Below are 23,362 nucleotides of genomic sequence, written 5' to 3' on the forward strand. Positions count from 1 at the left end.
TTTTTTGAAAAGTCTAAAAAGGGGATAGACCATTTTATATAGAAGTGTTTTATGGTCATTCTTCCTCCACTATTTGCAACATCACCCGAGGCCATAATTCATCCCACCACATTGCCTCCTCCTGCTCCATGTAAGGCTTGGTTCTCTGGGAATCTCAACCCCCCACCACTACCTGCCCCTCCAACATATGATGGGCCTTGGACCCCACTCCTCTCCTTCCTCCTGCTTAGATGTGAGTGTTTCACTTACCTGACCTGACCTGCTGACTCACAGGGTTTCTTATTTCTGGCTACTTGAACTTAGGGACATCTGGCAAATAGATATTTCTTGAGGATCAATGAAGAACAAGCAACTGCAGATGTTGAAAATCAAATAAAAACAGAAAAAGCAGAAAATACTGGTTCAACAGCACTGTGGAAAGAAATAGTTAATGTTTCAGGTCAAAGGCTACTCTTTTTTTCACTTTTCCCCAATTCCTACCCCACCTTGACACACCATCTCTATTTTTCTCTTCTGTTTTTGTCTCTTTTTTTGTTTTCCTCCAGACCACAGTTGTTCATCTGGCTCCTGACTGCTCTTCGTCTCATAGTTTTTCTGTGCCCCTTAGTTATGTATCCACTCCTGGTCTTGATATTGAGGGTTTGTGGTACTTGCCTGTGCTGTTGCAGTGAAGGTGAAAATGTTATGATTTGCTTTGCAGACTTTAAAAAAAAATTATTTGAGAAACTGAGTACTGAAAAAAAGGCTGTTCTTGGTTACATAGAAAGAAGCCGTTTTATGTGTCTTTGGGGAATCATCACCAAATGTATATGCCTAAGATTCAAGCTCCTAAAATGGAGATTGATTTCCACACAATTTTGACAGTGTACTGGATTCTACATTGATTCTATGATATAGATTTCATCTAAATAATGTTTTTCTTGATTGTTCATTCTGTTGAGCTCATCTCATTATTGCAATTGTTCTTAATTTCAATTTTGTAACTTAATATTGGAATCTAGTTTATATAATGAAAAATGGTCACACTGCAACTCGGAGTAGGTAGATATATCAATCTGCCAATTCTCTTTATTTCCAGCTGTTTGTTAATACACTAAGCATTTGTTATTCACTGACTTGCTAACCACTGGTCTGTGTACTCTTAAGATTGTTTATGTATAACTGGGCATGTTGGTTAGTGTAACATATTTCTTAATCTGTAATCTGGTGAATCCAGCAGTTGAAGCAGCATCTGCAGACACTTGATAGTTGACATTTTGGGTCAAGACCCTTGGTCTAGATAAAGTGTAGAGAGGAAGTAACAAGTATAACATGTTGGAGGAAAGAGGTAGGACAAGAGCCTGCAAGTGATAGGTGGATGCAAGTCAGGAGGGATGATTGGCAAATAATACTCGGATGGAGGAGGGAAGAGTGGAGATAGAAACAGAGGTTGGGAGGTGAAAAGAAAAAGGCTGCAGATTTTGGAATATGATTAGAAAGAAAGGTAAATAATGGAACTGAACGAGGAGAGGTGTGGCTGGTGGGAACTATAGAGAGAGGGAGGGGTAAGTGGTAGGGGAGGAGGACAGAACCTGATCCAGTGGCAAGTGGGTCAGGGAGTGGGGAAAATAAACAGATGCTGGGGAGCGATAAAGTCAGAAGAAGGGCGTTGATAGGAGAGAGAAAGGGACAGAGGAGGTGCGTGTTCCGTGGAATTGGAGAATTCAATGTTTTTGCCATTGAGTTGTATACTACGCAGTTGCAATTTGAAGGGCTTGTCCTCTATTTTGCATTTGATCTCACCCTGACAGTGAAGGAGGCTGAGGATAGATATGTGGTGTGGGAATAGGAAGGGGAATTAAAATGGCTGGAATATTCAGATGCCCACAGCGGACTGTGAGCTCAAGTGCTCGGCAAAGTAGTAGCTTAGTCCGCACTTAGTCTTCCTGAGTCGGAGGACGCCGCTTCGAGAGCGTCAAATGCAATAAACAAAAATGGAGGAGCAGATAAACAGTCTCACTTGGAAAGACTGTTTAGCTTCCTAGATGGAGATAAGGGACGAGGTGTAGGGACAGGTGTAACACCATGACATTTGCAGGGGAAACTTCTCTGGGAAAGGGTGGGATGAGTGAAATGAGCCCTCATTTCCCCAATCTTTCAAGAATGTATCTACACCTTACATACTTCAAATGATCTGGCCCCAGCTGCCCTCTGGGATCTAGAATTTTAGAAATTCACTCTGTGAAAACTAATTTCTATGCACCTTTTTACATGTTCTACCCCTTGTAACTATGTCACTAGTTTGAAACTTCCCCCTAGTAAAAAAAAACATCTTAGCATCAACCCTGTCATCCCCCTTCAGGATCAATAAGGTCAATCCTCAGTCTTCTAAGTCATACCCAATCTTTGTAGCCTCTCCTGATAAGACAATCTCATCATCCCAGGAATATCCTTTGGTCTGCCTCCATTGCTGCCATATCTTTTAGTGCAGTGCTCCAACTGCAGCATTACCAGCATCCTATACAATTGTAACAAAACATCCTTATTTCTAAGCTCCAACCTCATTGCAATAACGGCTAATAACGACTATAATAAATGCTCTCTTAACTTCAGCTGCCCCTTCGTTCAAGTGGTTGTAATATTAACAGTCAATGTGCAGATGGACCCTGGGTGTAGGCCAGGTATGCCCTTCAAGCTGGAACCAGAGATGATATAGATGTCGGTTACACTGGGATCAGAAATGTAGGTAGTTTCCAGTCAGAGCTGGGTCCAAGTAAGTCTGTAGAATTTACCTCTGCTTGGTTTCAGTTTACGTGTACTGGAATGCACAGGCTGAAACTTAATAGAAGTGGTATCCATGAGCAGCCATAGTGTGATTGCCAGCAACCTTTCATGATATTTGTTTTTTGTCATCTGCTAGGTCTATTTAGTTTCTCCTTCTGCAGAATAAAGACTTGGTAGGTGTCAGACGTGAACGTTGAGGTGTTTAGTGAGTTAACTTTTGTTTTAGATTACCAATAGGACTGTTCTATTTAATTTCATGGTTGAAAATATGTCCAATGAGTAATTTTAAGTAATTGAAAACTATTTTCTGTTTTGATACCAATTAAAACATTGTATGTATGACTATATGGTTTATTGCTGAAGCAAGCTACGGGAATTTTCTCATGGATACACAAATTATGTCCTTTATTTTTTGAATTTGAGGAAAAATTAGTCATTTCCTCAAGTCATTCATTTAAAAGCTATCTTCATTTCACTATTTGATAGATATTGACAAAGATTGGACTAAAACGTGGGCAGGTGACTTCCAATTGAATCCTGTTCTTCATCTGCCAGAAGAGAATAATTACATAGGTGAGTCGTGTCTTTTCTTTTAAATAAAAGTTTGTCTTTTGTTTTACAGGTAACTTACAAACTAAAATATTAACCTTCTCATAGCTAACGGTAGAAATAATGGTTTCCTGTTTTCCAGCAACTGATTTTGTACTAAAGAGCTCTGACTGTACTGATACTATATATCCTGTGAAAATTGTAAATAATCAGTGTGGATACTTGTGGTACAAAAAAGATACTAAGTTTCAAATTCCTAAAGGTAAGTTACCTTTTTAGTTTTTATTCCTAATTTATATTAAATCTCAGTCTAGACTTTCAGTGTAGACTGAGATGTGGTGGATGTGGCCTTCTCCACATTGGTGAGTCCCAAGTGTAAAATGGGTGACCATTTTGTGGCACTTGCATTCCGCAATGGACATCTTGAGCTTCTGATTGCATGTCATTACAACTCGTGTTCCCATTCTCACATTGATCGTGGCTTTTTCCAGTGCCAAGGAGAAGCCAAACACAAACTGGAAATACAGCACTGCTTGGATAGCCTATGGCCCAGTGACATGAACATTGAATTTTCTAATTTCAGTTAACTTACTCCGCAGTGTTTCTTTCCCACTACCACTTGTCCATCCAGGCCTCTATCCCTTTAATCGTTTTTCCCATCCCTATTTCCCACATTGCCTAAACATCATCGCCCCTCACTTGGTTCCACTTGCAATCAAACTCAAGTACATTAGTTTCTTCTCCCTTGGTTTACCGTTCTAATTTCCTGCCCCATCAACTCACCATCCTTCCCTTATTTAGTTCCACCTATCATCTACAAGTTCCTGTCTCTACCTTTCTCCATTGCCTCCCCTTCCCCCACCTGCCTTTTTATTTGTTTTAACTTATGGTTCAAACTATCATCTACCAACCTATATCTCACCCCTTCCTTTCACTTCCATGTACTAGCTAACTCCTCTGAACACTCTCAATCTAGGCCCAAAACATCATCCATTCCTTTGCTTCCACAGATACTGCTTGGCCTTGATGCTGACTTCTTCCAGCAATTTATATTTTACTCCAGATTCCAGCATTTGAGTACCTCATGTTTCCTGTCTAATCATATCCCTGCATTGCAAAGCATCTTCAAGGTTATCTTGTAATATTGTTTTTGTATAATGTACATCATTGTAAAATAGTCATTTTTATTTGGTGTTAAAAAAAAAAATTAAAGCATATAATCTCATTGGTAATACCTTTTGGAAGAAAACAAAGGTAAATATATATATTTTTTTTTAGATTTTCATTTACCTGGCTTTGGAAATGCTTGTTACAACGATTAGTATGTATATTACTGCTTTCATGATCTCATTGGTATTTTACAGGTTACATCCGCTTTCATTTGATATCGCCTCACATTCATAAGTCTGCAGAAAAGTAAGCGTTTAACCAATGTAAAATAAATATACACAACTTCTAAAGAAATAAGAGTGACCTTTAAAACTATCATTGCTGCACAAATTAGATCGTGTAAGATTTAGAATTACAATGGCAGATATTCCTGGGATTAATGCAGAAGTTGCAGGATCAATTTATCCCAAAGAGGAGGAAAGATTCTAAGGGGAGTAAGAGGCACCCGTGGCTGACAAGGGAAGTCAAGGACAGCATAAAAATAAAAGAGAAGAAATATAACAGCAAAGAAGAGTGGGAAGCCAGAGGATTGGTACTCTTTTAAAGAGCAACAGAAGATAACTAAAAAGGCAATACGGGGAGAAAAGATGAGGTACGAGGGTAAACTAGCCAATAATATAAAGGAGGATAGTAAAAGCTTTTTTAGGTATGTGAAGAGGAAAAAAATAGTCAAGGCAAATGTGGGTCCCTTGAAGACAGAAGCAGGGGAATTTATTATGGAGAACAAGGAAATGGCAGACGAGTTGAACCTGTACTTTGGATCTGTCTTCACTAAGGAAGATACAAACAATCTCCCAGATGTTCTAGTGGCCAGAGATCCTAGGGTGATGGAGGAACTGGAGGAAATCCACATTAGACAGGAAAAAGTTGTGGGTAGACTGATGGGACAGAAGGCTGATAAATCCCCAGGGCCTGATGGTCTGCATCCCAGGGTACTTAAGGAGGTGGCTCTAGAAATTGTGGATGCATTGGTGATCATTTTCCAATGTTCTATAGATTCAGGGTCAGTTCCTGTGGATTGGAGGGTAGAGAGAGAAAACGGGAAATTATAGACCAGTTAGTCTGACATCAGTGGTGGGGAAGATGCTGGAGTCAATTATAAAAGACAAAATTGCGGAGCATTTGGATAGCAGTAACAGGATCGTTCCGAGTCAGCATGAATTTACGAAGGGGAAATCATGCTTGACTAATCTTCTGGAATTTTTTGAGGATGTAACTAGGAAAATTGATAGGGGCGAGCCAGTGGATGTGTTGTACCTCGACATTCAGAAAGCCTTCGACAAGGTTGCACATAGGAGATTAGTGGGCAAAATTGGAGCGCATGGTATTGGAGGTAGGGTACTGACATGGATAGAAAATTGGTTGACAGACAGAAAGCAAAGAGTGGGGATAAATGGGTCCCTTTCAGAATGGCAGGCAGTGACCAGTGGGGTACCGCAAGGCTCGGTGCTGGGACCGCAGCTATTTACAATATACATCAATGACTTGGATGAAGGGATTAAAAGTACCATTAGCAAATTTGCAGATGATACAAAGCTGGGTGGCAGTGTGAACTGTGAGGAAGATGCTATGAGGTTGCAGGGTGACTTGGATAGGTTGTGTGAGTGGGCGGATGCATGGCAGATGCAGTTTAATGTGGATAAGTGTGAGGTTATCCACTTTGGTGGTAAGAATAGGAAGGCAGATTATTATCTGAATGGTGTCAAGTTAGGAAAAGGGGACGTACAGCGAGATCTGGGTGTCCTGGTGTATCAGTCACTGAAAGTAAGCATGCAGGTACAGCAGGCAGTGAAGAAAGCCAATGGAATGTTGGCCTTCATAACAAGAGGAGTTGAGTACAGGAGCAAAGAGGTCCTTCTGCAGTTGTACAGGGCCCTAGTGAGACCGCACCTGGAGAACTGTGTGCAGTTTTGGTCTCCAAATTTGAGGAACGATATTCTTGCTATTGAGGGCGTGCAGCGTAGGTTTACTAGGTTTATTCCCGGAATGGCAGGACTGTCATATGTTGAAAGACTGGAGCGACTAGGCCTGTATACACTGGAATTTAGAAGGATGAGAGGGGATCTTATCGAAACGTATAAGATTATTAAGGGTTTGACATGTTAGAGGCAAGAAACATGTTCCCAATGTTGGGGGAGTCCAGAACCAGGGGCCACAGTTTAAGAATAAGGGGTAGGCCATTTAGAAGGGAGATGAGGAAAAACTCTTTCAGTCAGAGAGTTGTGAATCTGTGGAATTCTCTGCCTCGGAAGGCAGTGGAGGCCAATTCTCTGAATGCATTCAAGAGAGAGCTAGATAGAGCTCTTAAGGAACGGGGTACTGATTGAGAATGATCAGTCATGATCACATTGAATGGCGGTGCTGGCTCGAGGGGCCGAATGGCCTACTCCTGCACCTATTGCCTATTGTCTACAGAATATTGTAGAAATGTATTTAATTGAAAATAATTCAATAATTATTGATTAATTGGAAGTAAACAAACACATATACAATTAATGGAGATCATTAAGAAAAGGAGGGACCTATCACAGCTACATTTTTTTAATGTGTAATAAAACCCTGGGGGAGAAATATATTGCTGTTTTTAAAAAATACTAGCTTGTAATCCTAACTCATGAGCACTATTGAGGGAATTGGTGAGCTCCTGGAAAACATTGTTATTTGTAATGCATTGTCTGATATGTTGATGCAAGCTGTTCCAATCTTATTATTGACTGAAGAAGGGTCTCGACCCGAAGCGTCACCCATTCTTTCTCTCCAGAGATGCTACCTCCCGCTGAGTTATTCCAGCTTTTTGTGTCTATCTTTCTTATTGACTCGTTAGATTAGTCCTAACGATTCTCAGCTGCTTCTGCCATCTTACCTCTGTTGCTATCCTCTCTGTTCCCTTTGTGTCAGTGTTGATTATTCCAGATATTTTTTCTCTGAAATGTCATTGTTATATATCACTGTTTCTTTCCAAGTTTCATCCGTATTAACTTGCTCTGGAGGTTATGAATGTTGAGCATATTTCAAGGATGATATATGTTCTCTAGATTTCAGCAGGAAGCTATTAAAAAATAAAAAATAAAGTGCAGATTTAAAAAAAATTGCAAGGGTCACAATGAAGGAGGCTAGGAGATTGAGATTGCACACTTAGCTCATGAGAGATCTGTTCATTCGTCTGATGATAATGGGGAAACTATTCTTGAATCTGCTGGTCTATGTTTTTAAGTTTTTATATCTTCTGCCTGACTGGAAAAGGGAGAAGAGAGCATGATTGGGTGTCAGGAATCAGCACTCCCCTCTGCTACTGGATCCTTGACTCTGACCCATATACCACAATCAGTCAGGAAAGGTAACAACATCTCCTCCACAATAATTCTCAACACCAATGATGCTTTCTCAGTCTCCTGCTATATTCCCAATACATTCATTACTGTATGGCCAAATTCAGCTCTAACTCCATCTACAAGTTTGAGATGATACTACTGTGGTGGGCTGGGTCACAAACAATGATGAGACAGAGTACAGTAATGAGATAGAAACAGAAAATAGGTGCAAGAGGAGGCCATATAAGCCTTTGAGCCAGCACTGCCATTCATTGTGATCATGGCTGATCATCATCAATCAGTAACCTGTGCCTGCCTTCTCCCCATATCCCTTGATTCCACCAGTCCCTAGAGCCCTAACTCTTTTAAATTCATCCCATGAATTGGCCTCCACTGCCTTCTGTGGCAGAGAATTCCACAATTTCACAACTCTCTGGGTGAAAAAGTTTCTTCTCACCTCAGTTTTAAATGGTCTACCCTTTATTCTTGGGCTGTGGCCCCTGGTTCTGGACTCCCGCAACATTGGGAACATTTTTCCTGCATCTAGCTTGTCCAGTCCTTTTTAAATTTTATATATCTATAAGATCCCCTCTCATTCTTCTAAACTCCAGTGAATATAAGCCCAGTCTTTCCAATCTCTCCTCATATAACAGTCCCGCCATCCTGGGGATTAACCTCGTGAACCTACTCTGCACTGCCTCAATAGCAAGGATGTCCTTCCTCAAATTGGGAGACCAAAACTGCACACAATACTCCAGATGTGGTCTCATCAGGGCCCTATACAACTGCAGAAGGACCCCTTTACTCCTATGCTCAAACCCTCTTGTTGTGAAGGCCAACATGCCATTAGCTTTCTTCACTGCCTGCTGTACCTTGCGTTCAGTGACTGGTGTACAAGGACACCCCGATCTCGTTGCACTTCCCCTTTACCTAATCTGACACCATTGAGATAATAATCTGCCTCCTTGTTTTTGCCGCCATAGTGGATAACCTCACATTTATCGACATTATACTGCATCTGCCATGCATCTGCCCACTCACTCAACCTGTCCAAGTCACCCTGCAACCTCCTTACATCCTCTTCGTAGTTCACACTGCCACCCAGCTTCGTGTCATCTGCAAACTTGCTAGTGTTTCTTCTAATTCCATCATCCAGATCATTAATATATATTGTAAATAGTTGCGGCCCCAGCACCGAGTCTTGGGCCACTCCATTCGCTACTGCCTGTTATTCTGAAATGGACCCATTTATTCCTACTCTTTGCTTCCTGCCTGCCAACCAATTCTCTATCCATGTCAATATCCTGGCCCGAATACCATGTGCTCTAATTTTGCTCACTAATCTCCCATGTGGGGCCTTATCAAAGGCTTTCTGAAAGTCTAGATACACTACATCCACTGGCTCTCCTTCATCCATTTTACTTGTCACATCCTCAAAAACATTCCAGAAGATTAGTCAAACGGGATTTCCCCTTCACAATCCATTCTGACTTGGACTAATCCTTTCACTGCTATCCAAATGTGCCATTATCACCTCTTTAATAATTGACTCCAGCATCTTCCCCATGTGTGCCCATGTGCCCAGAAGTCTGCACACCAACCCATCTACTTCCTTCAGCATGTGGTGACTTCATCATGTCTCCAGGACTCCTACAAACCTCCATAGATGCACCATAGAGACTGTATACATAGAAAGGGTGCCATCCTGTCGGATTTCATTGCAGTTTGATTTGTGAACAACTCTGCCCAAGACTACAAGAAATTGCAGAGTTGTAGATGTAGCCTAGTCCACCACACAGACCAGACTTCCAACAATTTACACTTCACACTGCCTCAGAAAAGCAGCCAACCTAATCAAAGACTTGTCCCACCCCAATCATTTTTTCTTCTCCCTGATCCCTCTAGCAGACAGTACAGAAGCTTGAAAGCATGCACCACCAGACTCGGAAATCACGTTTTCTCCTCTGTTATCAGGCTTGTGAATGGTCCTTCTTTAAGCTAGGGTACTGTCCGATTCACCTCTATTCCATTGCGGTCAGTATGTTTTGTCTACAGAACTGATACACTACGATGCTGAGAACAATATTCTGCACTAAATGCTGAAGTAACTCAGTGGATCAGGCAGCATTTCTGGAGTAAAGGAATAGGTGACAGTTTGGGTCGAGACCCTTCTTCAGACTGTAAGGCTCTCAGCCTGAAGAAGGGTCTCGACCCTAAACGTCACCTATTCCTTTTCTCCAGCGATGCTGCCTGATCCGCTGAATTACTCCAGAATTTTGAGTCTATCTTAAACCAACATCGGCAGTTCCTTCCTGCACCCTATATTCTACACTATCTTCTCCTTTGCTTTATCTATTGTATTTGATGTAGACTTGAATGTATTTATGTTTCGTATTATTTGATCTGATTGGATAGAATGCAAAACAAAGCTTTTTATTGCATCTCTGTACACATGACAATAATAATAAACCTAAAACTAAAATCCTTGCAGTTTTTTTTTCTGTCAAGTGCTTTCGACCAACAAAGTGCAGCTTGGGAACACAAAAATAAATGAATAATTATTATGGATTTAAATTAAAATTTAATCCAGAGAAGTTGCACTTTGGGAGCTCAAATATAAAGCAAAAATATAGCGTCAATGGCAATATTGTGCATGGGAGAATTTTCTTGTTCATATTGGAAAGGTCAGAAATACAAATTGATGTATTTCTGGGTGACTGTTGTGAGAAGGTGATAAGAAACTTGTAATCTAACAAAACAAGTGTTAATTTAATTGGAAATGGTTTGGAATAATGGGTAACCTAAATTGTAACCGAGTTGAAGGATGTACAGTATAAGACATTAACAGTATAAAAGGGAATTGAAGTCCAAAGCAGAGCATGTGTGGTTAACTCAATAGTTCGCTGGTTTGAATATATGGACAACAATAAATAGACAGATTAAGGGAATAATAGTTATGAAATCAATACATGGTGAATGATAATAATTCTTGCTGTACTATAAGGTTTAGGGTGGAAAGCATTTAGTAAGATTTGCTTTGCTTTACAGATGTAATTGTTGAGTCATATAGGTATATAGCATGGAAAAATGGCTTTTAGTCCACCGTGTCCATGCTGACACATCACGTACTTGCCCATAATAATTGCATTTTCTATTTTGCATTCCTATTATACCATTATCCTGATTCTTCTGCCAACCATCTACATGGGAGGTAATTACAGGGTGTAGTTCATTTACCAACCAGCATGACTTTGGCATGTGAGAGGAAAGGATAGCATCATTGGGGAACTTTTATGATCGTGGTGAGAATGTGGAAACTCTACACATAGCATCCTAGGTCAGAATTGAGCCCAGGTTACTGAGGTTGCGAGGCAGCAATACTAAGTGTCTTGTTTCTGTGCTACCCATAATGGTGACACTTTAATGTTTCTTGAATACTTTCAATGAGCTTGGAGAATGTTATATTTTCTCCCAATTGTCTAAATGAAAATGTTATCTTGAATCGATGTCCCTTACATTAGGATTGCTTTATGGATTTAAACAATTTTCAATCTCACGCCCTAATGTTACGTGCTCAAGAAGCCAATTTGAAAAGTTTACTAACAGAAGTAATTGTCCAAAGAGTTTTAGAGATTTAAGATATTTTGTGGATTGTGCCTTTCTGTTTAACTCCACACATACCTTTATTTACCCGTAGCTTGGTGCTGTTTGACTTATTTGTAAACATTGTGGCACACAACTTAGCTGAACCTGCATATGAAGCTGATGTTGCTCAGTTGGAGTATAAATTAATGGCTGAAGAGCATGGATTGGTCATCAGAGTAAAAGGATTTAACCACAAACTTGGGGTATGTAGGGTTCGTTCTGAATTTCATTATTGATTGCATTGTTTATTTAACTACGAACTGTTCCTCACTCAACTGTAATTCCCTATTTTGAGTACAAACTCGCATTTGAATGGAATAACAATTTGATATTTTAGCTACAATATTGTTTGTGTAAATGTATCGGTGATCCTTGCATTAGACATTGGATAATGGAAATTCGCCCTTGCAGAATTTGCAAATCGCTATCCAAACATTTGAGATGATGAATAAAATTTGCTCATTTGGAATTTGTGTAAGAAAAAATAAACACAAAATATGAAAGCAAGAACAAACTTTGTCAATATTTGTTTTTAGTCACTGCATTGTGTGGCTAATCAACTTTGGGTATGATGTCACCACGTTGATTGTGCTGGCAATTACAGCTGAGTCGCTCCATTGCCACACCTGCTTCAGTCCCAGGATGTGTGAACAGGCATCCCAGAGCATAGCACTATTGTGCTACTCACCTATGAGGCATTTCCTTGTTCAGCATTGTGAGAAGCCTCAATAGCAAAGGGCTGAACTCTTCCTACACCACCCTTGTGCTATGAACTCTAATCCCATCCCTTTCCCTGATATCCCCACTTTGTATAATTTTTTTCTAATTCATGAGCCTTGCATATCAGAGGAAATGCCTCACAACTGAAAAGAATAACAGTACAGAGTCTGTTCACGTTTCCTCAGACTGGAGAGGCGTGGTAAAGGAGGGACTCGGTCGTAACTGCCAACCCACTCAACACAATGATGTTGTATTCAAATATTATTGCCTAACAGTATTGGGTGACTAAAAATAAAAAAAGATCAAATTTGTTGTTTCATTTGCATGAGCCTTATTTGTCCCCCCAAGTCCAATGTTGGCCTCAGCTATAAAATATCGGCAGTGTCATTTTGTCACAGTCAATAAAATGGCTTAAGATGGGGGAAAAAACATCCTGTTGGAGTGTACTTCTGCATATATCATGGGATTCAGTGGCCAAAGGATGTTCTTTTTACAGAAAATCAAGATATGGTCGTTTTTCTATGAACGCAACCCGTCTGTAACATGAGGATTGCCCAAATCTATCTATATACTAAAACTCTTGTTTGTTTGTTCCTGAACTACAGCCGAAACGGTACACGATAGTGCGACAATTTTAGGCCCACCTTACTCACTGTCGTCCCTTTGGTGCTAATGGAAGAAGTTTCATTGAAATCGGTGTTATATTTTTTAAGTTGTTTACAATTTAAAGTTTAAATCTATCTCCAAGGGAGGGCAGGGGAGGGAGGGAGGGGGGTGGAGGGAGGATAAGGGGGGTTGAGGGGGATGGAGTGGGGGGAGGAGAAGGGGGGTAGGGAGGGGGGTGGAGGGAGGGGGGTGGGGTGGAGGGAGGGGGGTGGGGTGGAGGGAGGGGGTGGGGGGAGGGGAGGAGGAGGGGGGGAGGAGAGGGTGCTGCACCAATGCAGGAGAGGTTTGGGCCCAACGGATCCACTTGGTCTAGTGTATTACTTAAATTCTTTGGTGAATTTTGGTGAATTGTTAATGTTGGGAAACAGAATACTGTCCACATTTTGGAAGTACCAAGTATTTTCAGGTTAAGAGTATTATGGGTGCTACTATGCCATATTGTACCATATCCAAGCTTGTAGCAAGTTACAGCAGTCATTATGGTACCATTATTATGTTCTATTTCTGGTACCTAAATATTCAATTTCTTTTCTATTTGGGAATTGTTGAGCTATTAACAAAGCATTGGATTTAAAATTAGGAGCTTCAGAAGTTTACTGCAGACAAAAAAAAACCTGATTACTGCATTCCCTTACCACCACTACCCTCCCCCACCCTTCGAAAAGGAGCATAGGAAATAGTGACTTGGAATTTGAAAGTTGAAGGATGTGAGCGGTTCCATAGATTTGAGAACTGACAAACAATGGAACATGGTTTGTTATAGCACATGGAATATAAATAATGAAGATTGGAATCTTGACATTGGCTGCTGAGGCCTGAGTTCCCATTTGAATTTGGGTGGCAACCTTCCTACATAGAAAGGGAATTGAATTGACAGTAAACTAATGAAGGGCATAATATAAACAAATCTAGTGGAATTTGCTTTATGAAAAACCTTCATTCCAATTTATCAAATAATGTAAATGCAAAAGTAGATTGTGTTGCTCATGAAAGTGCTGATATTTGCAAAATTCTGCAGCTAAATCATTTGAATAATTTCTCCCCAGCTTCTGTTTCAACTCATAGTTGATCATCTGGCTGACTTTGCAACCACTCCAGATGTGTTTGGAATGATTGTGGAACAATTAAAAAAAAGTTACTTCAATGTTCTAATCAAACCTGAAAAACTGGGAAAGTAAGTGATTTCATTGATGTTTTGAGAGAATTTTTTGGTCATTTTTTAAGTTGGCACATGTGACACTCCCAATGTTTTAATCACATCTTCAGAAAAATCTTTATTGTATCTAATGGGTTTTAATTGATAGTACAAATTAATTTTATTGAAGGGATGTGAATATTATTGCCATGATTATCATTTATTGCCACATCCAAGTCCTTGAATAAGTGTGGTGGTGACAACTAAGCGGCTTGCTAAACCATTTTGAAGGGGAGTTAAAATTTAACAACTACAGGTAAAATGGAGTATTTATTTATTCCCATTCTTTGCCTTCTGCCAGTCAGCCAATCTTCTGTCAATGCTAGTACCTGGCCTATACCATGGCCTCCCATCTTCATATCATATCATATCATATATCTACAGCCGGAAACAGGCCTTTTCGGCACTCCAAGTCCGTGCCGCCCAGTGATCCCCGTACATTAACACTATCCTACACCCACTAGGGACAATTTTTACATTTACCCAGCCAATTAACCTACATACCTGTACGTCTTTGGAGTGTGGGAGGAAACCGAAGATCTCGGAGAAAACCCACGCAGGTCACGGGGAGAACGTACAAACTCCTTACAGTGCAGCACCCGTAGTCAGGATCGAACCTGTGTCTCCGGCGCTGCATTCGCTGTAAAGCAGCAACTCTACCGCTGCGCTACCGTGCCGCCCTTGTTTAGCAGTCGTATTCGATAAGGTACTGTTTAGTACCTTGTCGAAGGTTTTCTGAAAATCCAAGTAAACAACATCCACTGACTCTCCTTTGTCTATCCTGCTTGCTACTTCCTCAAAGAATCCCAACAGATTTGTCAGGCAACATCTCCCCTTCAACAAAATCATGTTGACGTTGGCCTATTTTGTCATGTGCTTTCAAGTACCCAAAACCCCAATCTTCATAATGGACTCTATAATCTTACCAGCCACTCAAATCAGGCTAACCGGCCTATAATTTCCTTTCTTTTGCCTTGCTCCCTTCTTAAACAGTGGAGTTACATTTGTGACTTTTCAGTCCTCTGGAATCATTCCTCACTCCTTTAGGAGTGGTTCTTAAAAGATCACTACTAAAACCTTCACAATAAGTACAGCTACCTCTTTTAGAACACTGGGGTCCATCTGGTCCATGTGGCTTATCCACCTTCAGATATTTCAGCATCCCAAGCACCTTCTTAGTACTAGTGACTGCACTCACCTCTGCTCCCTGACTCTTGAATTTCTGGTATGCTACTGGTGTTTTCCACTGTGAAGACTGACACAAAAAAACATATTCAAGTTGGGAGCCGGTTAACAGTAATTTCTGCTGAGTTTATCTTAAATAAATAGTGTGACTTTCCTTGCACCCACAAGTGGGTTTTGTCACAGCACAACTACCATGGCAGTTTAATTGATTAAAAATGCAGCATAAGTTGCTTAGTTCAAAGATATCACATAAAAAACACTTAAGCACTTTATGATACATATGAAAAGTTGCTATTTATTTAATGATCTACATGTGATACTTTTGAAAACTTTAAATTGAAACATTATGCACTGTTTAATCATGGAGTTTGTCTTTTCTGAACTCGTGCCTCTTTACCTTGATTATTAATTGTCTTATGTATAAAAATTGGCTACTTAGTTTAGTTTGGAGATACAGGCCCTTCAGCCCACCGTGTCCGCACCGACCAGTGAACCCCGCACAATAACATTATCTTAAAACACTAGGGACAATTTTACATTTTTATACTATGCCAATTAACCTATAAACCTGTATGTCTTTGGAGTTTGGGAGGAAACCAAAGATGTTGGAGAAACCACACACGGGTACGGGGAGAACGTACAAACTCCATACCGCTAGCACCCATAGTCGGGATCGAACCCAGGTCTCTGGCGCTGTAAGGCTGCAACGCTACTGCTGTACCCTGCTGCGCCTTAAAGTTACAAACAAATTTGTAATGCAACTTAACTTGGATATTGCAGAGCTTCTTTCATGCTTACAGAAAGATAGGGTTGAGAAAGCCAGTGCATGCTGAATATAATTGCACCAGAATATGTTTAATTTTAAATTGCAGATTTAAAATACATGCATCAGCAAGTAGATTTTTCATTTTGCTGTCTTTTTGCAGAGATGTACGTCTTTTGATTCTGGAACACGAACGGTATTCTTTGACGCAGAAATACCAGACCATGATGAAAGGTGGAATCACAGTCGAAGCATTGATGTCATTTGTGAAGAACTTAAAATCCAACCTGTTTGTAGAAGGACTAGTGCAAGGAAATTTCACGAACAAAGTAAATGTTTTAGTCCAAAATTGTTAACCAGCAAATGATAGTTCCTATTAACATTGAATATTTCTGAGATGGTAGCAAAAATGTAAAGGATGTTGGAGGAGAGTGCAGAAACTTTGTTACTAAAATGTTATTATTCTGGATAACATAAAATCTACAATCAGGTGTCACTTTTTAAAAAAAGGGAATCACCCATTTACAACAGAGGCGAGGCAGTTTTTTTCCTTTGAGGGTTGAGAGTCTTTGGAACTCTCTTCCTTAAAGAGTTATGGGAGTCATTTTTTGAAAGATTTAAAGGCAGAAGTAGGTCAATATGTGATAAGCAAATCAGTGAACGGTTATCAAGGAGTTACATTTGAGACAATACAGTTCCCCCTCACTTACTATGCCTGTGTCCACATTGAAGAATTTATGGATGAAATCCTCCTGGACCCACTCAGTATGGCATGGCATTGAGTTAGCCAGGATATAGACTGGCCATCTCGCCTATGAAGCTCCAACATTGCCTTATTTTTAATATGTATTTATGTTCTCACAATATAGAGGGTGGTTCTGGTCATTGAGTTTATGCCCCCTCAGTCCCATTCCCCCACATATTTCCATGTTACCTATTTGCTTTTGCATGCCGATGAACTAGCTCCAACTCTTCTGGCACACCTACACTGGGGCAATTTATAGGAGTCTTTTAAGTTCCTAACACATCCTTGCATTAGGGAGAAAACTGGAGAACCCAGGGGCACACTGTATGCAGCCCTTGGCAATAATATCTATACTTATGTGGGTACACCACATGAAGAATAATTGTACTCTGCTTTTCTTCCCCATTTTCTTTGTCAAGCTCTCCAGTGCCTCTGTGTTGTTAAGTCTCCTGTATTGAATTACAGTTCAATTCATCTAAATGTTGAGAAGACTTGAACCCTTCATAAAAATTCAACTCAATTTGACACTTGCTCACTCATTTTTGATCTCACCTATTTCCTAGGCTTACAATACTTCACTTTTTAAATCCACCATCTTTTATTTAGTTAAATACCCAAGAACTTACCATTCACTATCTCTATAACTCCTACAATGCTACCAATCTCTTCTCATTTATCTTACACCAACATTGTGTACATTCCCTTATTTGCCTCTCACAGGGGAATGTAAACAATGGTCGGTTTTGCTAGTGAGGTATCTCCAACACTACTGCTCGTGTAAAAATCCTTTTGTAAAATTCATTTCTTGAACAAGTTAGAATCACGAAGAATCATTTTGAATTACCTTCCTCCACTGTCATCTTTTGGTGTTGCCTCAAATGTCTGCAGTATGCTTTAGAAATTTTTTTTCTACGTAAAATAATGTATGTTTATAATATAAATATGTTTTTATATAAATACAAGTTTTTATTTGTTGCTTTTGCTTTTCTTTCTCTATGCTGACATCTTGCAAACCAGGATAGCTGATGATGCTATTTTGATCTGGCATTTAAGGCCAAAATTATTTCAGGAAGGACAGGTAGAAGTATAAATGTAGAGTTATACATGATAGTAGGAAGAAAGCCTCTGATGGGGCACATGTTGTAATGTAAACATGTTTGATTAGTAAATCTTCTTTATTCAAATTACTTTTATTTGTTTAGGAATGAACTGCAGCTGCTGGTTTAAACCGAAGATAGACACAAAAAGCTGGAGTAACTCAGCAGGCCAGACAGCATTTCTGGAGAAAAGGAATAGGTGATGTTTCGGGTCGAGAAGGGTCTGAGTCTGAAAAAAGGTCTCAACCTGAAACGTCACCTATTCCTTTTCTCCAGAGATGCTATCTGACCCGCTGAGTTACTCCAGCTTTTTGTATCAATCTACTTTTATTTGTTATTTCTTATCAAAAATCGTGAATTGTAGCATGAAACTAATTTTTTTTTCTTCTCTTCCAAGGAATCTGTTGAATTTCTAAATTATATTGTGAAGTAAGTAGTTGATTCTTTCTCCTTATCATATTAAGCATTTAGTTTGGGGACATTCGTAATGATTTATTGATGTTGAATTCTAAAGAGAACAATGATATTCACCTTGGTAAATAAAGTATAACCTTCTAACATACGACATGTACAGCACAGGAGCTGGCCCTTTGGTCCCAATATCTGTGCTGGAACATTATGCCAGGTTAATCTCCTTTGCCTGCACCTAATCAATATCCCTCTATTCCCTGCATATCCATGTGCCTATGTAAAAGTCTCTTAAACATCACTATAGTATCTGAGAAGCCCTGAGATTTATCTTCTGAGATAGCCTTCATGCTATATTATTTTCAAATCATATCATGGTTGCTGCTTGTTACACAAAAAAACGTGTTAATTGCTTTACAGGAAGCTGCAGTGTAAGCCACCAGCGAAGAACGTACCTGTCCAGTTCAGGGTTGTGGAATTACCTAATAAGCCTCATATATGCAAAATAAAGTCTTTTAACAAAAATGATGCCAATTCTGAGGTCACTGTTTACTATCAGGTGGGTCAGTAACAGCAATATAATTTATTTTTCATCCAATTTTAGTTGATGGTTGATCCATATTTAGTGTGCTGAAGTGCCTGTTTCTGTGCTGTATGGCACTGACTCCCAATATTTAGTTATCTTTCTTGAAAATTATAATCATATTTTTTACTAATGATTAATGTAACTGAGTTAGAAAGATTTCAGTAACTTTTTTATTCTGTCCCTCAAAGCAATGGTGGTTATGGCCAAATTGCCCATGATAATCTTTGCATGTATTTCTTAGAACTAGAACTTTTACAGAGAATATTTCTAATGCCATCTTAACTTTGCCATAAACATTTTAAATGCTAAAATTAGCCAATTAACTGGACAATATAGTATGAATGTACTCTATGAAAATATAAACGTAATTTATATTGCATGAATGTACAGAGTTGTTTGCCATTCATTTTTAACACCTTGTCTTAATTTGGCTATGAACAAGTAAAATATTCCTTCAAGAATAAATAATTAACTTTAATATTTTACATTTTAGTCAGGTTGTTACCAAGTAAAAGAAAATGCCCTCTTGGAACTACTTGTTGTAAGTAAATGATAAACAAAACCTTTGTGCAAAATGAGTAATTTTAGAATTAATAAATAACTAGTTGTTGAAAGAATAATTGAGATTTATTAATATTTGTTTGTTCTTTGGAATTTTTAATCTTATTGAACAGTTTCTCAATTTTTATACTTCATTTTTGATAGTATGTGCAAATGGTATGTGGCTATATGCTTGTGTTAGCTTAGCACAGATGTGATCCATTTGGCCTTTTGTGTCTGTTACAACTCATTCATTATCTCTCCAGTGTACACATATTCCAAGCCTATTTATATTTGCCACTTACTAATCAAATTTCAAACTTTGAAGAAGATCCACTAAACTAGATCATGTCATAAGGAATAGTAGAATTAGGCCATTCGGCCCATCAAGTCTACTCCACCATTCAATCATGGCTGATCTATCTCTTCCTCCTAAACCCATTCTCCTGCCTTCTCCCCATAACCTCTGATACCTGTACTAATCAAGAATCTATCTAGCTCTGCCTTAAAAATATACACTGACAGCCTCCACAGCCGTCTGTGGCAAAAAAATCAACAGATTCACCACCATCTGACTAAATAAATATCTCGTCTCCTTCCTAAAAGAACACCCTTTAATTCTAAGGCTATGATCTCTAGTCCTAGATTCTCCCACAAGTGGAAACATCCTCTCTACATCCATTCTATCCAAGCCTTTCACTATTCTGTATGTTTCAATGAGGTTGCCCCTCATTCTTCTGAACTCCAGTGAGTACAGGCCCAGTGCCGACAAACACTCATCATAGGTTAACCTACTCATTCCTGGAATCATTCTTGTAAACCTCCTCTGGACCCTCACCAGAGCCAGCACATCCTTCCTCAGATATGGTGTCCAAAATGGCTCACAATATTACAAATGCGGCCTTACCAGCGCCTTATAGAGCCTGAACATTACACCCCTGCATCTTAAAATGTATTCTCTGTTCTAATGGATGACAAATCTAACAACTTCCCTTTTTTTGCTCCATTGATAACTAGGTTTTTTTCAATGTTGAAGTTGGAAACCCTATTAACATAGCTTTTGTCCACAAAATGTTCCATCAACAATGTCCCTAACTTGTCTATATCCCCTGACCCCTACTCTTGATCCCTACTTTTGACCCCCACCCGCCGAAGCCTGCATTCTCCTGAGAGCCTTCAATGCCAACTATCTTTGTATCATCTTCAAACTTGGATAAATTATGCTTGATTCCCTTCACACATTTTATTGATATCAATTGTGAAAAGCAGCAGTCCCAGAACCAATGTATATGGCACTTAACATGTCAAAACTTTCCAACCTGAAATATCTCATTTATTCCTACTCTGTTAACCAATCCTCTGTGCACACTGGTATGTTACTTCCAATACCTTGTTTTGAGTATTTGTTAGGTACCTCATGAGGAGCCCCATATCCAATGCCTTCTGAAAGTCCAATTGCAGTCAGTCATTTTTCAGTCAGAGAGTTGTGAATCTGTGGAATTCTCTGCCTCAGAAGGCAGTGGAGGCCAATTCTCTGAATGCATTCAAGAGAGAGCTAGATAGAGCTCTTAAGGATAGCGGAGTCAGGGGTATGGGGAGAAGGCAGGAACGGGGTACTGATTGAATGGCGGTGCTGGCTCGAAGGGCCGAATGGCCTCCTCCTGCACCTATTGTCTATTGTCTATTGCATCACAGCAGCTTGCTTGCTCTCATCCATTCTGTTAGCTACAATCTCAGAAAATTCCTAAACATTTGTCAAACACCTTTTCATTCCCTTTCAATTCCCTCTACTCAATTCTGTTATTATTTTCAAACTTTCTTGTTTCTTCATGACAGGTTCTTGAAACTTCCTTATTATTGATGTCATGCTAACTCCTATACAGTTCCCTTTTTTCCTCCCTCTGTAGGAACTGTCTTGAAACTATTGAATTTTGAAAGATGACAACCAATGTATACACAATCTCCTCCAAAACGCTCCAAATATGTCAACCCTTTTGTACTGCATGTTATCTTGAGCTCAGGCACAGAATAACAAGTTAACTCACTGCTGACCGGAACATGACTGCACAGCTGTACTGTGGTTTATTCAATCATTTACAATCCTCCAACCAAAGGTGGCGCTATTACAGTTATTTTTTTTAAATCCCCATTAAGGGGATATTTGTTACTTTATACTTGGCAGGTGACAATTTTTGTTTATGCTGAGATAGTTTTTATCCTCGATTTCAGATGCACATGGAAGAACCTTGCTTTGATTATCTGAGGACTAAAGAAACACTTGGGTAAATATTTTTCTCCACTTCCTTAATAATATGTGTCATTCAAGGCAATATCCCCGCAATATCCTCCTTGAAAATAAAGTGAAATAGAATCAGGATTTCATTAAAATCGAAAAGAGTAAATATAGATATAATTGAATGACATTGCGCTCTGGATTAACTGCTCAGTCTATAAATGCCCATCACTGTAATAATCAAAACATGTAGTATATTGTTCAGTAATTGAAATATTCTTCTTCTTCATATTCTGTACTTCAGGTACCATGTCTATCCTACCTGCCGAAATACTTCCGGAATCTTGGGATTCTCTATCACAGTGGAAACACAGGCAACAAAATTTAAGTATGTTTTGATTTTGTTCATTCTGTTTATCAAATCTTCGGGATGGGCAGAGGGAAGGGTGCAGCAATTAGCATTGAATTGAATACATTTTATTAGCCAAGTATGTGTACATACAAGGAATTTGCCTTGGCGCTTTGCTCGCAAGTAACAACACTACATACAGTAAACAATTAAGAATAAAACATTTTAGTTTAAACATGTGAAGAATGAAATAAAATACTAGAGCAAAAGGAGGCTGCAGACTTTTGGTTGCCGAGTAATCACCTGTCCGTACCTCGGACAATGGAGTCACCCATCACTATGGCTCTGCCAGACGGTCTCGCCGGTCGAGTCTCATTGCCAGGATTGGAGCCACCGACCTGTTCGCCGCTCGGACTGGAAGTGTCTTCTGCCCCGACAGCTCCCAAGAGGGTGTCCCAGGCAGGGACAGTGCAGGTTTGCAGGAACTGGTTGAAAATGGCATGTTGGCCTTCATAACCAGAGGATTTCAGTATAGGAGTAGAGGTTCTGCAGTTATATGGGGCCCTGGTAAGATCACATCTGGAGTATTGTGTACAGTTTTGGTCTCCTAATTTGAGGAAGGACATCCTTGTAATTGTGGCAGTGCAGCGTAGGTTCACGAGATAGTCCCGCCATCCCAGGGATCAATCATATGAGGAAAGATTGAAAAGACTAGGCTTGTATTCACTGGAGTTTAGAAGGATGAGAGGAGATCTTATAGAGACATATAAAATTATAAAAGGACTGGACAAGCTAGATGCATGTTCCCAATGTTGGGTGTGTCCAGAACCAGGGGCCACAGTCAGGGCCGTTTTTACAGCATTATGGGCCCCCGGGCAAAGCAGTGTACTGGGGCCCCTACCGTTACTCTCCCCACCCCCCTTTCCCTACCAGCCCCCCCCCCCTGTCGTGCCGGCGAAAAGCACTTACCGAAAAGCACTTACCGAAAAGCACTTAGCGATGGACTTAGGGTGCTACATTGTTGCGAAAAGCACTTACAGATCGCTGTGAGAAGCACTTAGGGATCGAAAATGTTGCGAAAAAAGCACTTATTGAACCTACATTTTTAAAGTAGTATTTATTTATTGCAAGCCACTTAACATACACAGATCAGCATGGGGCCCCTATGCTCGTGGGCCCCCGGGCAAGTGCCCATCAGGCCCATGTGTTAAGACGGCCCTGGCCACAGTCTTAGAATAAAGGGGAGGCCATTTAAAACTGAGGTGAGAAGGAACTTTTTCACCCAGTGAGTTGTGAATTTGTGGAATTCTCTGCCACAGAGGGCAGTGGAGGCCAAATCACTGGATGAATTTAAGAGAGAGTTAGATAGAGCTCTGGGGGCTAGTGGAGTCAAGTCAAGTCTAATTTATTTGTCACATACACATACACGATGTGCAG

General features: G+C 39.9%; 1 protein-coding gene across 1 annotated transcript in view; it reads left to right on the plus strand.

Moving 5' to 3' along the window:
- Positions 1 to 23,362, plus strand: part of LOC144598403 (nardilysin-like) — an 81,777-nt gene that overhangs the window by 41,277 nt on the left and 17,138 nt on the right. The window contains exons 17-27 of the mRNA XM_078408538.1: positions 3,250 to 3,336; positions 3,455 to 3,574; positions 4,677 to 4,728; positions 11,491 to 11,641; positions 13,871 to 13,998; positions 16,131 to 16,296; positions 18,207 to 18,238; positions 18,638 to 18,776; positions 19,297 to 19,344; positions 21,573 to 21,625; positions 21,881 to 21,964. Of these exons, the coding sequence (XP_078264664.1) occupies positions 3,250 to 3,336; positions 3,455 to 3,574; positions 4,677 to 4,728; positions 11,491 to 11,641; positions 13,871 to 13,998; positions 16,131 to 16,296; positions 18,207 to 18,238; positions 18,638 to 18,776; positions 19,297 to 19,344; positions 21,573 to 21,625; positions 21,881 to 21,964 (1,060 nt within the window). The remainder of the gene's footprint in view (positions 1 to 3,249; positions 3,337 to 3,454; positions 3,575 to 4,676; positions 4,729 to 11,490; positions 11,642 to 13,870; positions 13,999 to 16,130; positions 16,297 to 18,206; positions 18,239 to 18,637; positions 18,777 to 19,296; positions 19,345 to 21,572; positions 21,626 to 21,880; positions 21,965 to 23,362) is intronic.

Source organism: Rhinoraja longicauda, chromosome 11 (genome assembly GCF_053455715.1).
Source record: "Rhinoraja longicauda isolate Sanriku21f chromosome 11, sRhiLon1.1, whole genome shotgun sequence".
Classification (NCBI taxonomy): Eukaryota; Metazoa; Chordata; class Chondrichthyes; order Rajiformes; family Arhynchobatidae; genus Rhinoraja; species Rhinoraja longicauda.